At 32.4% G+C, this 18,000-nt stretch overlaps 1 protein-coding gene across 1 annotated transcript in view; it reads right to left on the reverse strand.

Annotated features, from left to right (window-relative positions):
• Nucleotides 1-18,000, reverse strand: part of HCN1 (hyperpolarization activated cyclic nucleotide gated potassium channel 1) — a 389,568-nt gene that overhangs the window by 76,287 nt on the left and 295,281 nt on the right. The window contains exon 5 of the mRNA XM_063087497.1: nucleotides 2,583-2,729. Coding sequence (XP_062943567.1) covers nucleotides 2,583-2,729 — 147 coding nt within the window. The remainder of the gene's footprint in view (nucleotides 1-2,582; nucleotides 2,730-18,000) is intronic.

Below are 18,000 nucleotides of genomic sequence, written 5' to 3' on the forward strand. Positions count from 1 at the left end.
AAATTTCTCTTGTTATTCCCATTTTGCATTACATTGAGAATTTTAGCACAGAAGAATGCTTCCCATTTAAGGGTGCAATTTCTTAGGGTTCATTTTAAAACTTGTTCTGTTGACTTTCTGCATTACCTCAAGAGATTATATACTGGGCTGGCCCCGTGGCTCACTTAAGAGAGTGTGGCACTGGTAGCGCTGAGGCCATGGGTTCGGATCCTATCTAGGGATGGCCGGTGTGCTCACTGGCTGAGCATGGTGCAGACAACACCATGCCGAGGGTTGCGATCCCCTCACCAGTCAAAAAAAAAAAAGAGTTTTATCATATCTTCCTGTCTTTTCATTTTATCTTTATCCCTGATGCTGTCTTGGATTACCTTTGTCTCTCTGCTATGACATGCCCCACCCTACCTTGACAACTCAACCTGGTCCAGTGTCCTCAGCTTCTGCCTTGTAGTGAAGAAGATTTCGATTTAAAACAACTTTTGTATTCCAGCAAAGAGATAAAGCAATGCATATGGATAGATTTTTATTAAAACAAATGATATATTGCTTTCTTTTAAAAATATATAAGAAAAGGTTTGAATTATATTTCCAAAAGCAAAAAGATTTATACATTCTAGCTTGGCCTAGGACTTTGTATGGAAAATAAGCTAATAAGTAACAGATATTAAGCCTCTTTCATTTTCAAAACTCTTAACTGCTATCTTATGACTTTTCAAGAAAAAAAATAATACAAATAACTTAGTGGATACAGAAATTTAGAAATGGTGGTAAATGGCAAAGACATTAGTTGGATGAAAATATTTAAGAAAATGTTAAAATATAAACAAAATGGCTCTTGCTTTTATGGAATTTTTGGGACAAATGGGAGAAAATAAATTTGAAAATATAGTAACATAGAACAAGTGAGTAGCATGCAAGAGTTATGGATTAAGTGAACAGGGGTCAGAAAAAAGAGAGATCAGAGCCAGTCTGGTAGATCAAGGAAGGTAGAAATAAAGAGGTATTATTTGAACTAGATTTTGCCAACAGTAGAGAGGCATTTCTGAAAAACATATGGTGCAAGGTTGAGAAATTATCATTTATTTTTGCAAAACAGCAAGTTGCACAGTTTGGCTTTAGGCCACTTTGGAACATGTAGGGCAGCAGGCGAAAGGAAAGCTGAAGATTTAGCTGGAGTCAGAGTGAAAAAGGGTTGACATATTAACTGAAGGAGTCTATATTTGATTAAATTTGTAAGGTAAAGACTGAAAGTTTCTGAGCAGAGAAATAGCCAGCTTGTACACACAAACAAAAATTAATTTGGTAGTGATGCTTTAAATGGTAGTTAGAGAAAACAGACCAAAGGCTGGAAGGCAAAGCAGAGAGAATAGTACAAATAGCCTTGGTAAGCAAAATCAGGATAACTGGATGGTGCTGGGAAAGGAAGCAAGGATGTGGGAGTAAGATGTATTACCAAAGTTAATTGACAGCATTTGGTGATAGGGTATATAGAACAGAGGGGAAAAAAAGATTCAAAAAAGAACTAAAGTTTTCCATTACAAGTGATTTGGAAAAAAGACTAAAAAATGTACAGAGAGACTTTAAAAGATAAATGGTTTAGTGATGGAAGATAGTGCTTTATTACGTTGCACACTATATATGTGGGGACAGGGGATAACATGTAGCTTTTAGGAAAATAGAATTTATTTCTGAAAGTTAGAGCTCCAATTGACGGAATTGAAGTGTGAGATGAAATTTAAAAAAATAAATTCAAAGACATAATAAAATGCCAGGGGATCAGTGTTGAAGAAGCCCAAAGAGGAGATTCAGGATGTGTGTTTAGTTAGCAGCATAAATAAGTACCAGAAACAGCTCAAAGACATAGGATTTGATGATTAACCGGTCATTGATAACTTTAAAGAAAGCAATTTTGGTCAATAAGTGGAGATCAAACCACAGTGCAATAATTACATAGTAATCTTTTGTAAAGGTCAGTACTAAAAGAAAGAAGAGAGAGCGAAGCAGTGTAAGAAATATGGATAATCAAGACCATGTTCTTTTGGTCTAGGAGCGTCTTGAACATTCTAAAGGGTTGAGAAAAGACTTTTAGGGAGGGATGGAAAGATGATGCAAGGCAACGAGTTGGTTATTGATGTTGCAAAGTGTTATAACGAGGTACTAGGAAATGAATTGCTTGCAGCAGGTCAGTCCATGATCAGGATAAAGGAGATGAACAGGGAAAATCAAGATAGGAGAGAGAACAGAAGTAAAAAAAAAAAAGGTAAATGAATGGTTTGGTAAGCACAAATGGGAGACTGAGAAGATATGGGCAATGAGGCTATAAGAAGGAATTTTGAGACCCAGAAATACGAAAAGTTGAACAGTTCTGAGGATCACAACTAGAGAAATAATTTTTATAGTATTTTTTAACAATGAAAAGAAACATAGGAGAAATATAAAAGAGAGTAAAAGGAAAAATGATATCTTAACATTTAGCTCCCCCCCCCCCCGAATAGTGTCATAACATGGACTTGGGGATATCTCATGAAATGAGAACGTAAACAACGATCATGTACCATGAAGACTGAGGAATATATAAATCTTACCTCTCTCAGAGGATCATTGAGTTCATTGAGAATATTTTCCTCGTCGAAGATTTTGCCTTGATATCTGTGCTCATAGTAATCATGTATTTTCTGACGCATATCAGCTGGTAACTTATGGAATGACATGTATTGTTCCACTTGCTTATACTGTCAGGAAAGGAAAAAGACAATAGAAAACGTTGTTAGGCTGAATGAGAAATCATTGTATCACTTTATTTTGTGCTACATTCAGTAAAATTCGAGAACTCAGTAACAAAAAGAAGAAATTCTTTAAGAGGAATGAACTCATGTACCAGGTTCTAATGTACCTACTCTGAGTCACACAGTGTTTAAAGCATTTTATTTAGGTAAACATTTCCTGTAAAGAGCTGAGGTGTTGTGGAGAGGAGGCACGAAAGGAGTTCAAAGTGAATTTAAAGGTGCAGCAAAAAAGCCAGTGATGGGGCAAGAGAAAAAAATTGTAATGCTGTGTTTTTAGAATTTTGGGGGGGTTGAGCTCTAAAATAAAATAGGAAGTGACTGTTTGGTTCTTTAATTGGTAGAAGAATCTTGTAACTGTGAATATTGCAAAATGTTTTATCTTAGATTTTCTGGCAAAAGATCTGAACCTAATTAATTCTGAATCTAAAGGCAAAGACTGCAGCAGCTGTTTGCAAATCATAGATACTCAAGCAACATAGATGCCCTATAAGGTACTGAGAACTAAGAGAGTATGTCAGACTTCCGATTTAGGATTTAGGAGAATATCAGGGTAACAGATGACAGAATTGAGTAGAAATAAAAAAGTAGGTAAAAAAAAAAACTGGATAAAAATTCTAGAATAAGATTTTTCCCTTAAATAACACAGTTGGTATGTCCATATATATGAAAAAGATTTTCTCAAATTTGTTTCAGATAACAGAGCTCTATGTCTCCTAACTCCTTGTTCATAATTATTGTAATTGTAATTGGCAATTGATAACAGACATATCTAATGAGAAACAGCAATTCATTGCATTGAATTTTTCCTATTTTTTTCTGAATACTTTCTTCACACATAAAATTCATATTGCTTGGATATTACTTTTTAGATACTAGTACCTTCAAAGGAAATTCTACTTTGTCATGAGACTTTGTCCCTCAAAGTATTTAAAGCCTTCAAGCCAATGTACATCTCTCTGAAGCAACTTGATTATGATATCACATTTTGATTTTATAGCACCAATGCTATTGCTACCATTGTGTGTAAGTGGCTTCTAATAAATACTTGGGAAGGACTGGGTTACCAATTTTTCCTGGAGAGCTCAAAATCTGCAGGCCTACCTAACCTCAATATGCTTTGGTAGCCCACTTCTAGAGACCTGGGAGTCAGCCTGCTTGGCTTCTTATGCTGCTGGTCCATAAAAAAGAAGCTTCAGTGGCCTTCTTTACAAGATTTCTATGCATGATAAAGTTGGTTTATAGCTGGACTAGAAAAGTATTATCTTTATTTCTGGAAACGTCTGTGTATCTTGTTACTCTTGGCCAAAAAGATAGCAGTAGGATATTTGACATACTATTTGGGGTCTGCAACTCCATTGGAGACCCTCAAGATAAGCTTCTGCACTAATAATTTGCAACTAGCCTTTTTGGTTTGACTAGTCTGCCTTGATTATTTATAAAGCCACTGAGAGCTTTGTCGGTGAGCTCTCCTTAAACCAAGAGTCCTTGCACAGGTCTTGGCAGTTCAAGCCAGAGACAGCCTGCTCCAGTTGCCCAGAGATTGGGCCCACAGGGAATCTATGTTATGAAAAGGCTCTTGGACATTCAGTGTTTGTCTGTATTCTCTTTCTCTTGCTGCATTGTATCCTTTGCCTTTAAATAAAAGCCTTAGACTCTATGGAGTCTGATGAGTCCTACCAAATATCTAAACTTGGGAATATAATAAAACAGCTTAAGAAAACAAGACTGCTGTACTTTTCACACTTACTGGTATGCATTGCTAGAAGTGCTATTAGTTCTGGCAAAATAAAGAATTCATCAGTCTTTGAGACCACTAGGTGTCAAATCATCTCTGTTACTTTCTTCAACATACTGCTTTCTCAAACACTGCTTGGAGTGGTGAGAATCTGAAACCTTAATCAACATATTGAACTTCACATTTCTCCTTTTTTTGCTGTGCACATCAGCTGTACAGGGAACAGCACTAAAACTTAGGAGTATTTTATTCACATCCAGAAAATCGGTGCTTGTGTACAAAGACCTATTCGTCCAGGGAAACCATAATCTGCTCTATCTCCATTTCTGAAATTGGAAAATTATTACTTGATTAGCTAAATACAAATGTTACATTTGAAGTTATTTTATTTTTATGGAAAAGCAAGGCTGGTTGAATATAGTTATTTTTCCTCATGCAAGTCACTTAACCCATCTAGACCTCAGTTTATTAATTTACAGTAAGAGGCTGTTAGACTGAATGATCTTTCTTGTTCTTTCAGAATAAAGTTTTAAACTTCTATGAATATTTCTCGCCATTTACTCTTTAAGTTTGATTTTTGAGTCTCTGTTACTCATTTTAACCATTCATTGATTCATAGTAATTATTGATCTAACAAATATTAAATGATTATTTTGTCCCAATGGTTCTCTAGGTGTAGTTTCAGAACCACTGCTATTTGCCAAATACTGTGTTAACTTAGGCCATAAGGAAACACATTTGAGTGAGAGTAGAGGAAAGAAGATAAATTCAGTTTTTTACAAGTTAAGTTTAAAATGCCCAGGGGACATCCTAATACGAGGGTACTTCAAAATGCTCGTGGAAAAATAGAATTAAAAGATAATACAAATATTTCCATGAACTTTTTGAAGATCCCTTGTATTTATATATAGTTGAGGCACTCAGAGAAGGCAATATACATGTCATCTATAATTAAGTGATCACTGAGGGAGGTTGTATCAAATGAGGAGAAAAGAGGCAAAAAATGGAACCTATATTTTAAAAGCAGCGGGGCCATGCATGTTGATCAAGTTAAGGGTACTTCTACTAACCGCCAACAAGATGTGAGAGCAGAACCAGAAATACGTGATTAGCAGAATCCAAAGAAAGATCAAGTTTCAAGGCGGGAGTGGGTAAAAGAACATATTCTAAGAAGAGAGGTACTGGACAGTGGCCAGTGTATCTGGAAATTAGGTGGTAATCTTTGTTAGAATATAACACGTTAGAAGTAGGAGTATTTCTCCTTGTCTGTTTCCCTCGCACCTAACAAGACTTGTAAGAATATATGAAAATATCAACTTCTTTTGATGTGAAAAATAAAAACAACAGAATACTCTGTAAAGAAGACTACTATTGGTAGTTGTACAACCAACTAAACCAGATGTTAAGCTGGAAAAGTAAAAAAAAAAAAGAAAAAATGTCAAAGTTTGTATTAGTTGTAGTAATATGCTAAATGCAAAAGATTACTTGATACATTTAAAAGTCACTGATAAAAAGATTTTTGAAAAGAAAGGATGCAATACTTTATTTCTTAAACATATAAGATCAAAAGTTCATCCCTTCAGATCTAAAGATGCTATAAAATAATTACCACTTAAAATTCTAATATACTTTATTTTTAAAAATTGAGTTATGTACAATATTATAAATGAGATCTGACAAGGGTGTTTATAATGAATAGCAAGGATCCACATTCAAACCCACCAGTCTCACTCCTCCAGCGTTGAAGGTGTTTTATCCATATCACTAAGCAATATGCTTCTGTTTCTATTTCTTACATAGATTAATTACAGGCATTGTTTATTGACTTCTTGCTGAAAAAGGGGAGTTAGCCACCTAGAGTACCCCAAATTTTCCTTTCTTAAGCTATAATTGTGTCACTAGTGTTAATTTTTCCCTTGGTCTCCTTTGTAACCTTATGTAGCATATTTACCTTTATTTCTTGTTATGAGAACTCCAGACAGTTTACCAAGTGAAAGTGACAATTTCCTTCCTTCACTTCCATTTTCTAACTTCTGTCATCTCTTTTACAATGTAAACGTGAATTATAATTGGAACTTCCAAACCCATAAAGTATTTACATTACTCTGATCATGTAAGTATTTACCACAGTGCCAAGTGGAGCATTTGATGGCATTTTCTTTTGTTTCTTGAACTTGTTAATCACTTTTATTTCCTGCACAATTAGCTTTCATTTTAGTCTCATTTTTTTCCCCCAGCCTTCCTATCCATCCAGGTAGACAATAGAGATTTTTCTGTAGAATTTCCCTATACAACATCCTTCTAAAAATGCTAACTTTTCTGTCACTCCCTTCTGTAAAGCCTTTTAATGTCTTCCCATTGCCTTCAGAGTAAAGTTCAATTTCCTTGTCTTTAAGCCTATATAGCTCTCCCCTGCTCTATCCTATGTAAGTCTCTCTTTTGTTTATAATGTCTTCTTAACATTATTTTTCTAAAAATTTTCTTAAACTTGTCCTAGCCTGTGGATGCTAAATGTTGGCACATGCTATTTTTTCTGTCTGGAATACTCTTCCACCCCATAATTTCTTGGCTAATATCTACCCATCTTATAATTCTTTCCTCAAATGTCACTACATTAGGAAAGTATTCTTTGACTTTCTAGGCCACATAAAATCTCCGTGCTATACACTTACAAAGAATGCTACTTATCTTAGTTATGCTAAGAGCACCTGTAATTACTTATTGTCTGTCCTTGCCTGCCTTGTTCACCACTGAATCTGCTAGGATGTCTGTACATATTAAGCTCTCAAATATTCACTCAGTGGAAGTCTGGTTTGTTACGCACTTTCTGAAAATTCTTTCAATAAAGAAGACACAGAATGTGATGTTGGCCTCCTTTCAAGAGAAGTAATGGGATAAATGGACGATGCCAGGTAGGGAGACTCTCCCACATGGATCGACATTTGGGATTAGTATTTATTATTGCTTATCATTCATAGAACATTTTTTAAATATGAGAGATTCTGAACCTTTTAACCTATTGCAATTATCCTAAATTAAACTGTTTTTTAAGGAATCTGCAGTTTCTGTCTGAATCTGTGTATCAGTCTTGACGTAAAATGCAAGTGTAAGTAGGAGGAAATCATGAATTGGAAAGGAGAAATTATCTTCCGTTTATAAAACCTAGGAAAATAGCAGAAGTTAACCAAAATATGTGCAAAGAATATGAATTGTTATATTAAGTAACAAATATTTGGTTGATTGCCAGTACCCCATCCCACCCCTGTCTTCTTATTTCAACTATTTCTATTGAGATTTTGAAGTTGTGGTAATTTCTTTAAGTTTGAGTTTATTCAGTACGTTGTTTTTTATTTTATTTTATTTTTTCTTTTCATTTTTTTTCTTTTTGGAGCATGGAGAGTATAAAAGAAGTACAGGACATAGTCATTGTCCTAAGAAACTTAAGGGTTAATTAATTGACCAGAAAATACAGTGATTATTTAAGAAAGGAAGAGACTTGCTAAGACAAATTTCCCATTGAATATGTGTTCTATTCAAAAATAATGAGGTTTTCTTTATCACCAATGGAGTCAGATATACAACTAAAAAACTAGATATTCTTCAGGTTTCCGGCATCATTATACACTGAACATTTCTGGAAGATAGGGGATCAGAAATTGTGTTTTCCATTGTGTTAGGAGAGCAAATCATACAAAAATGAAAAATAATGAATTATTCATAATTACTCATCAATTCAGAAGGAACTCTAAGTTCATGATTCTAAGCTTAGTCCTCAAAACTGTAAAACATTGCATATAAGAATTTAATATTTCACTCTCAGGAAACATTGAATTACTGTACAGTAACCTGGTTTTTAATATCTCAAGACAGTTTTATAGTGTAGCACATGCCCACAATTGACTCTGTGGGGTATCTTTAAGTACATTGGGACTATTAAAGCATCATCTCTTATGACCCAGACTGTTATAGTAATTGTCATTTTAGCACTCTTCAAAGTTTTTACGTAGGGAGACTTCAAATGATTGCAGAAACAATAATTAATGGTGAGAAAACTGTCACTGAAACTCCTCATACTTGCTGAAATACATTACAGTCTTTGGAAAAGATAATAAATATGCCCAAGATAACCTAAGAGAAGGAATCTTAATTCCTACATTTAATCTCAAATATTAATTTGTTGTTGATCTATTAATTGAAACAATTTAATAATTAATAGATTATACTGCCCTGTTTAGCTAAAACTTTATACCAATTTTATAACAGATGGATAAAAGTATACTTTTTCAATTAATATTAACATACACAAACACTGAATTCTTCAAGGTGTCCATAGGGAACCTCATTAGGTAATAAATTTGATTGACTCTAATAAAATACTGGGCTAATAACAATATTTCAAATGATAAATTTATTAAGAATAATTTCCATCTACATAGAAATAATTATATATCTATAGATGTAATATATATCTATGGATATCATATATGATAAATAGCATAATTAAATATTTATAACACTCTAATTGATAATATAATATATAATTAATATAATTTATATGTTGTATAATATAATGTATAACATATTATATATAATATGAGATATATTATGTATTATAAAGCATACAATTACAGTAAATATAAGCAACATCAGTTAGATATTTAAGTATTTTATTAAATTTTACACTTTGTATTATGCATTTCTAGCATACACCAAAAATAATTTTTCATACCAAAAATTGAAAAACATTTTTTTTATGTATGCTGGAAACACATATTACAAAGTGTGTGTAATATTTAGTAAAATATTTAAATATGTATTTAATATTCCTTATATTTAGTGTAACAGTATACTTTATATACTTTATCATGTTAAGGATATATTTCTACATTTTTATGAATACTTTAAAAATAAATAGTGATAATTGAATTAAAAAATATGATCTTTTAAATTTTATTGATTTCATAAGTAATATATGAAAAGATTTCCTAATATAAAACAATTCTTCCATACAAACTTTAAATTATTACCTTATATTTAAATATAGTCACTGTTATTACTCTCTAAATATTTCCCTCTTGGATTTTTATTGTTAAAGGAAGCCCATAAAAACCTCTATTTGAGTTTCTTCCTAACTTTGGTAGAAACACAGATAAGGTTTCTAAGGCTACATTAATCTTCTTCAATACTGGCATGTAGTATTTAGCATGAATCCTGCATTACTAAAACATCTATCATGAAAAATGCATATTTTCCACTTTCTCAGTCATCTAATTTATTTCAAGAAACTAAACATTTTCTCTTGCAAATAAGAGCAGAAAGACAACCCACAGAATGGGAGAAAATATTTGCAAACTATACATCCAACAAGGGATTAATATCCAGAATACATAAAGAACTCAAACAACTATACAGTAAAAAAAAAAAAACAAATAATCCAATTAAAAAATGGGCAAAGGAGCTGAATAGACATTTTTCAAAGGAAGACATACAAATGGTCAACAGATACATGAAAAAATGCTCAACATCACTAGCCATCAGGAAAATGCAAATTAAAACTACATTGAGATACCACCTCACCCCAGTTAGACTGGCCATAATCAAAAAGACAGAGAATAACAAATACTGGTGAGGGTGTGGAGAGAATGGAACACTCCTACACTGTTGGTGGGACTGTAAATTAGTACAACCGCTATGGAAAACAGTATGGAGGTTTCTCAAACAACTACAGATAGATCTTCCATATGATTCAGCAATCCCTCTTCCAGGTATATGCCCAGAGGAATAGAAATCATCATGTAGAAGGGATACCTGCACTCCCATTTTCATCAAAGCTCTGTTTACAATAGTCACGATATGGAACCAACCTAAACGTCTATCAATGGATGATTGGATAAGGAAACTGTGGTATATATACACCATGGAATACTACTCTGCCATAAAAAAGAAAGAAATACTCTCATTTGCAACAACACGGATGAACCTGGAGAAACTTACGTTGAGTGAAATAAGCAAAGCACAGAGGGATAAATAACGCATGTGCTCAATCTTATCTGAGTGTTGAGAGGGAAGGAAGGAGAGAGGGACCACAGTGGCACGTTGGTCTTACAGAGGGAGAGAGCATGCCTTGGGCTACAGGGTGGAGTGGGGGGTAAAGTGGGAGCAGAAGTGGGAGGGAGGTTGGGGATGTTGGGTGGGGAACCCGGAGTACAGATGCAATTTCTGGTAATGGGTATGCAGCCAGTGTGAAGCTGGCCCTCACACCGTGGGAATGAGGGGTGATAATTAATTAACCTTGTGTCTCATGAATATTCATAATATAAATAAATAAATAAATAAGAAAAATCCATGTAAATTGTATATTCTAATGATTACATGTTGTAAGTTTTAAACATAATTTGAAAAATAATAATAAAAATATTTAATATTTTCTTAAAGGCCAACAGTTAATCATACATTACTTTCTTTTAATGTTTAAGTCAAACATCATTGGATTTATATTAATTATCTATATTTTTTTACCAAGCATAATTTTAGTATTGCCACTTATTTATACAATAATTGAAGCCATGTTTTGTATTTTAATCCAAAATTTAAAAATTAACTAATCCTTCTTTAGATATTAAAAAATCTAGATTATATGCAAATCAGTTTATCAAGTATTGTTTCTAAAATTTTTGCAGCAACATGAAATCATTTGCAAGAACTATGCTGAAAACATAGCAAAAATCTTCAATTCATATCTACTGAGAATATTTTTTCTTTTAGTAAAAATGGGTTCCTTGTTATTTTGTGAAAAATTTTTAAGCAGCATATTCATTACAAAGTAAGTCATATAATAATAAAGATATCATAATTTACCTGAATTTGACTTCCAAAAAATTAAATTGAATAGTAATTAAAGGAAAATCACAAATGAGAAAAGCAGATAGTTGTAAAGTTATTTTTTTTAAACAGAAGTTTGTGTCAGATATTTCCATTTTATCTGTATTTTTATTTCCATGTTTTGGAAAGCTGGGCGATGAAACAAGTTTCTCTATAAAAGAGTGAATCCTTCAGCTTTCAAGGTAAGAGGGAAAATCTTTTGATAAGCAATAAGAAGTATCTAACATTACTTCAAAAACTATCAAAATTACAATTTAACAATCTGAAAATCCTTGCAGAAAATATTACATGGTAAAATTGTTATTCTTCCATCCAGAATGATCTTTTTCAACGTAAACAGCTACTTGTCCTCTTGTTTATGGAACTTTCCTATCTTTTCAGATATTTCACAATGAATTATATTTTTATCTATTTTAAAATTCGATATTTAAAAATACTTGGAAATTGCTCACACTACATAGTTCTTTATTAATTATTATTGTGATATCTTTGTTTGAAAATGGCCAGGTTGAGCATTGTTTTTAAAAGTCAGTTTAACATTTTTATTACTTAACCAAGTAATTGAAAAAATGGTAATAATGAGAGGGTAGTGTATTTTGCAATTAGAAGAAAATGCTTAATTACTAAGTAGGTAAATTGCCCATGTAAAACATCCTTAGAAAGTTAATTTATTCATAATTATACAGTAAAAGTCAAGGGGATATGTGATTGCTAGAAATAGAAACAGTCAGTATAATCATTATAATAGTTAAAATATGTGCTTGTATATTTAATTGTCTTTTAGAGTGTTTTCCCCCTCTAAATGACTTTGATCTTTATTACTGCAGTTTTTCTTGGGGTGTGTGTGTCTGTACGCGCACCCATGCTCCTGTACAGGAAAATGATTTTGGTCCTTAACTGAACAAGAATACAGATTGACATAACATGCCTACAATGGTAACCTAATCAGCTTTTCATTTTTCAATAGGACCATTTAAAACATTCTATGTTGTCTCAACACTCTTACTTTCTTCCCTTAACAATTTCATTTACTCACAGATGATGACCCTACTAAAATTTCAAAAAGAAATCAAAGCTTTCACATAAGAACATCTAACTCACTGAGAGACACTCTGTTTGTTCTCCTTCTTTCCTTCTTTCTCTTATAGTGTGTATTCTTCCATTTGAAGTTAATCTTTCAATTGTGCTTGAATATCCTCTTCTCATCCCTCCTCAGGAACATTATCCTATCTCCTGTACGTATAGTTTCTATCTTCTATCTGCAATTATGTATCTCTATATTAGCTCCAGCAAAATAACATTTAAAAATACTCACCTCTCCAGTTAAAGTAACCATAGTCTGATCATAATGATATCTAACACTTGAATATTACATACTATTTTCTGGGCACTCAATTTGACATTATACTCATATTTACTCATTAATTCTCATGATAGCCTCATGAGATTACCTTCCATTATCTTCACTTTACAGATGATGAAACTGAGGCACAGAGAATTTAAATAACTTGTGTAAAATCACACAACTAATTAGTGCTGAAGCACTAGGATTTGAACCCTGACATATGACTCCATAGTCTGTGCTTTTATTCACTATATGATATTCCTCTCTTCAAAAAATGATTCTTAAGTGATCACAAGTACCCCCCCACCTACCATCCTATTTTTCACCTTCTTTCTCAACCACTTTCTTGAAAGAGTAGCCTATACTCATTATCTCACTATCTCTCTACCTTAAGCATTTAATTATAGCTCCCATTCCTTCTATTTCACTAATAATGCTCTTGTATTTCCATGATTTCTTGATTATTAGCATAATACTTAGACAGTTCACAAAGATTTTCTTACTTGGTATCTGAACAGCACTGAATACCAGTAGCAGACACTACTGATGCCTCCTGTAACCCTTCTACCCTTGCATTTCCACCCACTTCTGACCTCAATTGTATACATAAGTGCATTAAAAAGATTAATAGTTTGAAACAGGACATTGTTTAAATATCACTGATATTTTTCTTCACTATTTTTGGTACAAATATTTTTTAGCATTAGTAATAGCTTGATTTACATTTGTAAGTCCTTCTAGTTTATTTTTAATACAACAGTTTTTGTTTCATTGTTCATAGCTTGCCAAATTTAAAGAAACTGAATATCTGAGGATACACACAATTATTAGGAGTAAATATCATCTGGAGAATAATTAAAAGAAGACAATGAATTAATAACTCACTAGCAAATTACCATGGAGAAGCAACATATTTGATGAAGAAAGGAGCTTTTACAGTGCTTAACTATTATTCTCCTTTCGATTAATTTGTTTTTCAAAAATGAAAAATTCTAACAAAGATATCATTTCTTCAGTACAAATTAAAAGCATACTTTTCTTTATGTGCATAATAAGATTATGTTTACGTGTATAAACAAGATTAAAATGGATGTTATTATAGTACTTGTCAAGTCTGAAATTATGTATTAAGAAGCAACGAATCAGCATACACATATATTAAGCAGAATTATTCAAAATCCATGTTTCACATCTGAGTACTGATCAGTTGTCAGTCTCACCATGGAATACTTTAAATTTCTGTGTTAATCCAATCGTGGAAGTTATATAATTACTAAAATAACCTTTTGGTAGACACCTATCAAAGAGTAAGGAGATGCTATTAGAAGAAAGTTCGAAGTACAGCACTGCAAAATGAGAAAAATTATAGACTTTTGAGTCTTGTTTAAGTTAAAAATAAGTCTTGCTTGTATAAGACCCATATTGGTGAATATTGGAGATTTATTTCAAAAGAAATATACACACATATGTATGTATTTTCTATATATACATACATATAAACATATAGAACTAAGGATTTCTGAATGCAAGTCTGTATATAACATAAATTGTACTGTTGTATTACTGTAGTTTGAGTTGGCAGTGATTTGTTAGTATCTATTGATACTGCTTTGAATTTGATAGCAAATCTGCATAGCATTGTAACTATCGTGCACACTGTTACCAAAGAAAAGATGACATTTTCAGAAAGTCAGCCATGGAATTTATAAAAAAAAAAAGGAATCCAAACTTTCACAGCTCAGAGTATGAAACTAATTGTCATTGGTTGATCTAAGTCTAAAATTTGACTGGATTTTTGGTACCAATCCATCATCACAATTTCCAAAATACATTTCCTGAAATAGTTAAAGAAGACAAAGGACTTCCAATCTAACCAGAATAAATTCACAAATATCCTATGAAAGTCAGAACCATTTATCAAAACAAAACATAACAAAAAACTTATCAGGTAAACACCTTAGCAATAGTTGAGAGCAGATGCTTACTAACAAATTAGGGATCTACTGCAAGAGCAGTGGTTTCAGATACAATATGAAGGTGAGTTAAGACAAATATGTTACCAGGCAGGTAATAATCAATATGATTGTTTTCTTAATTTATTTTAACAGATAAAGAGCAAATTCTGTTTCATTTGGTAAGTATTTCATAGTCTCAGGTTATAAATAATTTCTCAGAATCAACTGAAGCTACAAGATGGTGACACTAGTTGGATCTTTTTCTTTTCTTCTCTATGTTGAATAATCAGTTTAAAGAGGTGTTTTGAGTCACTTTTGATGAGAATTTTTTTAGCCAGCTGTTTAGCCAGGCAATGAGAAAACAAGAGTAAAAATACAAACAACAATCATTCTTCCTGTAGTTAAGTTGGGGAGCTGGGATGGGCTATAGACATTTAAATAGAAATGGTAAATGATACAAGAATTTGTAAATTATTCTATTTTACTACTTCTCTTCTATATCAACATTCATTGATAGCAAATACCATTATCTTTCAGTTTTCCAGCTTTAAGTACTATATACACACTGGTAAGTCCTAAATGTATATTTCTAGACCAGACTTCTCCTTTCAATAAAGATTCATATGTCCAACTGCCTGATTGGCATCTCCACTTGGTTATGTAATAAGGATCTCACATTTTCCACATCCAAAGTGGAAATCTGCCACCAAAACCTCATCTTATGATGATCTTATGCATGTCAGATAACGATCACTTTCTACTAGTAGCTGAGGGCAAAAACGTTGCAGTTCTTGTTTTGCCATATTTTATGATAGAAAATCTTATGGAACGTACTTATTTTTTCTTTACAATTTTATTGAAGTATAATTCACATATAATGAAGTTCACATACTTGAAGTGAACATATTTGCCTGAGCAATCACTGCCATGAACAAGTTTTGGAACATTTCCATCACTCCCAAAAGTTCTTCCATTCTCCTTTGAAGGTAAGCCATATTCCCACCTCAGATCCCAGAAAGTCACTGATCTGTTTTGTCACTCCTATTTTTCCTGTTCTAGAATTTCACATAAATGGAATAATGCATTATTTAATCTTTTGCATTTTTTTTCCACTTAGCATGATTTTTCCAAGATACATCCATGTTGTTGCATATTATTTGGTAGATTTTTTTTTTCTTTATTGCTGAATAACATTCCTGAATAATGTTCCTGGATCTAAATACAATATATTCAGCTATTCATTTCTATTGCTACAAACTTGGCCCAATTCATCATCTTTAATGTGAATTATTACAATAGGCTTCTAACTGGTCTCTTTGTTTCCACTTTTGTGTGCTCATAATTTGTTCTTAACTCTTTAACCAGTATTATCCTTCTAAAATATGTCTAACCATGGTTGGAATTCTAATATTAAAATAAAATAAATTTTAGAATATATTATAAAAATTGAATTTGCCAATAAATTTTCAGATTGAAGTTTGAGTGATTGAGTCTGTACCCCAAAACACCCTAGTGTATGTATGTGTTTAAATTTCTCTGAACTTTAGTTGTACTTAGTAAAGAAATATGAAAATAATTGCCTCAATTAATCATTCTGGATCATGAGCATAAACAAATTTAACTATGGCTCAAGCTGAGCTAAGACTCCTAAGAAGTAAGAGAAATTCTAGGAATAAATCATTTTTGCTCTGAATTTTATTAAATCAAGTTTTCAGGATTGTAACAATGAAAATGACAGCAACAAAACACACTGTGCCAGAGGACTTCATGTCTGACTAGAATTTTACTTTCATTAGGTAGAATGGAAATGGCTTACCAGTAGTTTTTTCTTGGGAAAAATGAAAATGTTAGGAGATGAGACTCATATTTCTTTTAAAAACATAACACCATGGCTTTATTACACTGTTAATGGAGTATGTTAAAATACAGCAATGTGAAAAACACAAGACTGTTTCTGCTCTTCAAATAGAAATAACTTTCCATAAAACAACTAATATTCAGACATTTGATTAATAACAAATGTTTCTCTAATATTATCAAATACAAAAAAAAGTTTTAAAAAATCCTGAAATGATAATAAACTTGGATCAGCAAAGTACTATTAAAGATGTAAACCGAAAAAGTTGACTCACTAGGTACACCCAATTTTCCCGCCTTAAAAATAATGTCCCAGTATTTAATTTTTTTCCTATAAAATATCAGACTTTTTGGTGCTTCAGAAAACACTGGCGCATACCCAACACATTGTTATAGGTCAGATTAGAAAATGGTGTGTATATACCTTGTTTCACGGATCTTCTAAACTTTAACGTCAAGTTTTTGAAAAAGCAGAAAGAGATCACTAGGAAATTATAAATAAAAAAATATAAACTCGATGTGTACATAGTTGAACCTGCACAGATTTTTCTCATGTTTGAAATTTTTTTATAATTATAAATCGTTTTTTCTTAAAGCAGACTCGTATTTACCACACGTTACTTTTGTGTGCCTCTTTCTTTTCTAATTACTTCCTCTCTGATTCCATAGGACCACAGAGCTTGCTAGTGTAAGAAAAAGGACTAGAAAAATTATCTTTTGATTGCAGAATGGTGCTCTTTGCTAAACACAAAACATAAAAAAGCTGAAGATACGTATTGTTTCGTGTGCATTCAGTCTAAAAGAAATAAAGAGCAGTATAGTGATGGCTGAGACAAATCAGACACTTAATAACTTGAATTCCCCTTTTTATTATTTTTATTGACTCTCCACAAATATACGTGGATTTTGGGGGGGAAGGTTTGTGGTTATCTTACATTCATTGGCAAGTAATGAAAAGGAGAAAAATATTTCAAATCTAGAAAAAGAAGAAAAGGCTACAGATGTTAGGGAACATATTGGGTAACCAGTGATGTGAACAATGAGAATTTGGCAAAGCAATCAATTTAAAAAATTTAAAGGATCATGATAACAGTAATAATGTTTGTATAATGATTTAAAGTTTACAAAGAACGTGATCTTTCCAGCTACTTCATGAGTCAAGCAGGGCAGACAAGATTATGTTTAATCTTCACAAAAATACTGAGACCCAGAGGCAGGAAATAACATGGCAAAGGCCAGGTAGCAATTTCACTGTGTTGTTGGAACTCTGAAGCATGTTTTTACACACAGAACATTCCCCCATTTTTCTGTGAACTATCTATTACATATTGGTAATGAAGGCATTGAAAATCTGTCCTGACGTCTTGAAATTATTACTCTTAAAGGCTTCCAGGTGATTCAACGTTTAGCCCAGGCTGAGAACCACTGTTCTAGAATATGAAG

The sequence above is a fragment of the Cynocephalus volans genome, chromosome 2 (genome assembly GCF_027409185.1).
Source record: "Cynocephalus volans isolate mCynVol1 chromosome 2, mCynVol1.pri, whole genome shotgun sequence".
NCBI classification, from domain to species: Eukaryota; Metazoa; Chordata; class Mammalia; order Dermoptera; family Cynocephalidae; genus Cynocephalus; species Cynocephalus volans.